The sequence below is a fragment of the Nyctereutes procyonoides genome, unplaced genomic scaffold (genome assembly GCF_905146905.1).
Source record: "Nyctereutes procyonoides isolate TBG_1078 unplaced genomic scaffold, NYPRO_anot_genome, whole genome shotgun sequence".
Lineage (NCBI taxonomy): Eukaryota > Metazoa > Chordata > Mammalia > Carnivora > Canidae > Nyctereutes > Nyctereutes procyonoides.
Genome location: NW_026574985.1, coordinates 83,608 through 86,118, shown reverse-complemented (window position 1 = coordinate 86,118; position 2,511 = coordinate 83,608). Strand labels below are relative to the sequence as shown.

Sequence of the window (2,511 nt, the reverse complement as noted above, 5' to 3'; positions counted from 1 at the left end):
CATCATCTGTAAAAAAAATAAAATAAAAAAATAGTCACTCATAGGATTATTCCAGTACTCAGAGTAGGGTAGGTGCTCAAAAAAAGTTAGCTAATAATATGAATAAAGGAAAGAAAACTATATTTCACTTGGAAGAACAATTAAAGAAAGAGGAGAAATGTCCTGGGAGAAGCTAGCATTAATGAAGTGTCTACCTTTTAAACTCTTTATTTAATATATTATTAAGATCCAAATGCTTTAATGGTGAAGAAATGAATAAAAATGAGTAACACAGTCTATGAGGTCCTGGAAGACATGAGGCCAAATAATCATTACTTAAATATCACTTGTTGCTTTTTTAGGTTTTTCAGATCTCCACTGGAGCCCGTATCAACACCTAATATATGGAGAATCCAAAAAATGTGACTGAATTCATTCTTTTGGGCATTACCGAGAACCCAGAGCTGCGGAACATGCTCTCTGCTGTGTTTCTAATCATGTATGTGTCCACGGTTTTGGGAAACCTATTAATTGTGGTAACTGTGATCACGAGTCAGAGTCTGAGATCACCTATGTATTTTTTCCTTACTTTCGTATCCCTTTTGGATGTCACCTACTCTTCTGTCATTGCCCCCAAGATGATTGTGGACTCCCTCTCCAAGAGCACTGTCATCTCCTTAGAAGGTTGCATGGCGCAGCTCTTTGCAGAGTATTTCTTTGGTGGTGTGGGGATCATCCTTCTCATCGTGATGGCCTATGACCGCTACGTGGCCATCTGTAAGCCCCTGCACTACTCCACCATCATGAGCCCTCGGATGTGCTGCCTGCTGCTGGGAGGGGCCTGGGTGGGGGGATTTATCCATGCAGCAATACAGCTTCTCTTCATGTATCAAATACCCTTCTGTGGCCCCAATGTCATTGATCATTTTATATGCGATTTGTTTCCCTTGTTGAAACTGGCCTGCATGGACACCCACACCCTGGGTCTCCTAGTCATCCTCAACAGTGGGGTGATGTGTATGACCATCTTCCTTATTCTCATTGCCTCCTATGTGGTCATCCTCTGCTCTCTGAAGTCTTGCAGCTCTGAAGGGCGGCGCAAAGCCCTCTCCACCTGTGGCTCCCACCTCACCGTGGTTGTCTTGTTCTTTGTGCCATGCATTTTCCTGTACGTGCGGCCTGTGGCCACCTACCCCATTGACAAGGCAATGGCTGTGTCTGATTCCATCATCACACCCTTGTTAAATCCCTTGATCTACACCCTGAGGAATTCAGAGGTGAAAAATGCCATGAGGAAACTGGGGAAACAAAGGAGTTTTGTTGGCAAGTGATGGTCATGCTAAGACATCATGTTTCCCATTAAGGGAGATTCTTTCTGAAAGGTGAGAGAAATAAGCTATTCATCGCCACTAACAACAGAGAGATTTTTGAAAAATATAAACCTGGTTGGGGCCCCTCGGTGGCTCAGTCAGTTAAATACCTGCCTTTTGCTCAGGTCATGATCCCAAGGTCCTTGCTCAGTGATTCTCCCTCTCCTTTTCCCTCTGGGGAGAAGGGTTCGTGCTTGTTCTCATTCTCTCTCTCAAATATATAAGTAGAATCTTTTAAAAGTGGATATCTGTTTGGGGCACCTAAGTGATACAGTCTGTTAAGCATCTGACTCTTGATTTAGGTTCAGATCACAATCTCAGTGTCCTGGGATTAAGACCCTCATCAGGCTTCAGGCTCAGGGGAGAGACTGCTTGAGAGTCTCTCACCTTCTGCTTCTGCCCCTCTTCCTTTCACCCTTGCATATTCTCTCTCTCTCCCTTTCAAATTAGTAAATAAGTCTTTAAAAATATGTAAACCTGTTTTGTGATTTAGGATTTAAGGATTATGGACTTGTTAAAGGATCACAATACTTTAGTGCTTTATACCCTTCCTTGGCTTCCCATTGCCTTTGGAAACAGCTGGCATTGTGGAAAAATTCCCTGATTGATCTTTCTACTGCCTCTAAGTCTCCCACCCAATCTGGAGCACCTCACTTACTCCCTTACTGTGTATCAGCAGGTGTTGGCTATTTTCATCTGCCCCCACAGCTCTTTGCGACTTTCTCACCTCAGTGCTTTTGCTTCTCTCTTTCTGAAAGCAAGTCCCATCTTCTTCAATTGGTTGCTTCCTCATAATCTATTGTCTTGGAAAAGAAATTGACTGGCCTTACCTCAGAGAGCTTCCCCCATGATTCTTTTAAAGACTTTTTCACTCTTTACAAAATTCCCTATGGCAAGATCTTCTTTATTTTCTTTATAAAAATAATTAAAAGCATGATTACTTTTGCATAATCATTTAAGTTTTGCTACTTGCCTTCTCTCAAATATACCAGACATCCTGATACATAGACTTTTGTCTTATTTATGCTTGGCATCTGTTAGGTTTCCATAAAGATCTGTTGAATGATTATAGAATGCAAGAGACTTTTCCCCCAAAAAAACTAGCCTAAATTGGATGGTGAGACAAAAAAAATATCAAAAATAAACAAGCAGGAAAGATGCT

General features: G+C 41.7%; 1 protein-coding gene across 1 annotated transcript; it reads left to right on the top strand.

Annotated features, from left to right (window-relative positions):
* Positions 1-383: 383 nt before the first annotated feature.
* LOC129511920 (olfactory receptor 4C6-like) lies at positions 384-1,310 on the top strand. Its single transcript, XM_055329101.1, has one exon. It carries the CDS (start codon positions 384-386, stop codon positions 1,308-1,310), a length of 927 nt encoding a protein of 308 aa, XP_055185076.1.
* Positions 1,311-2,511: the final 1,201 nt, after the last annotated feature.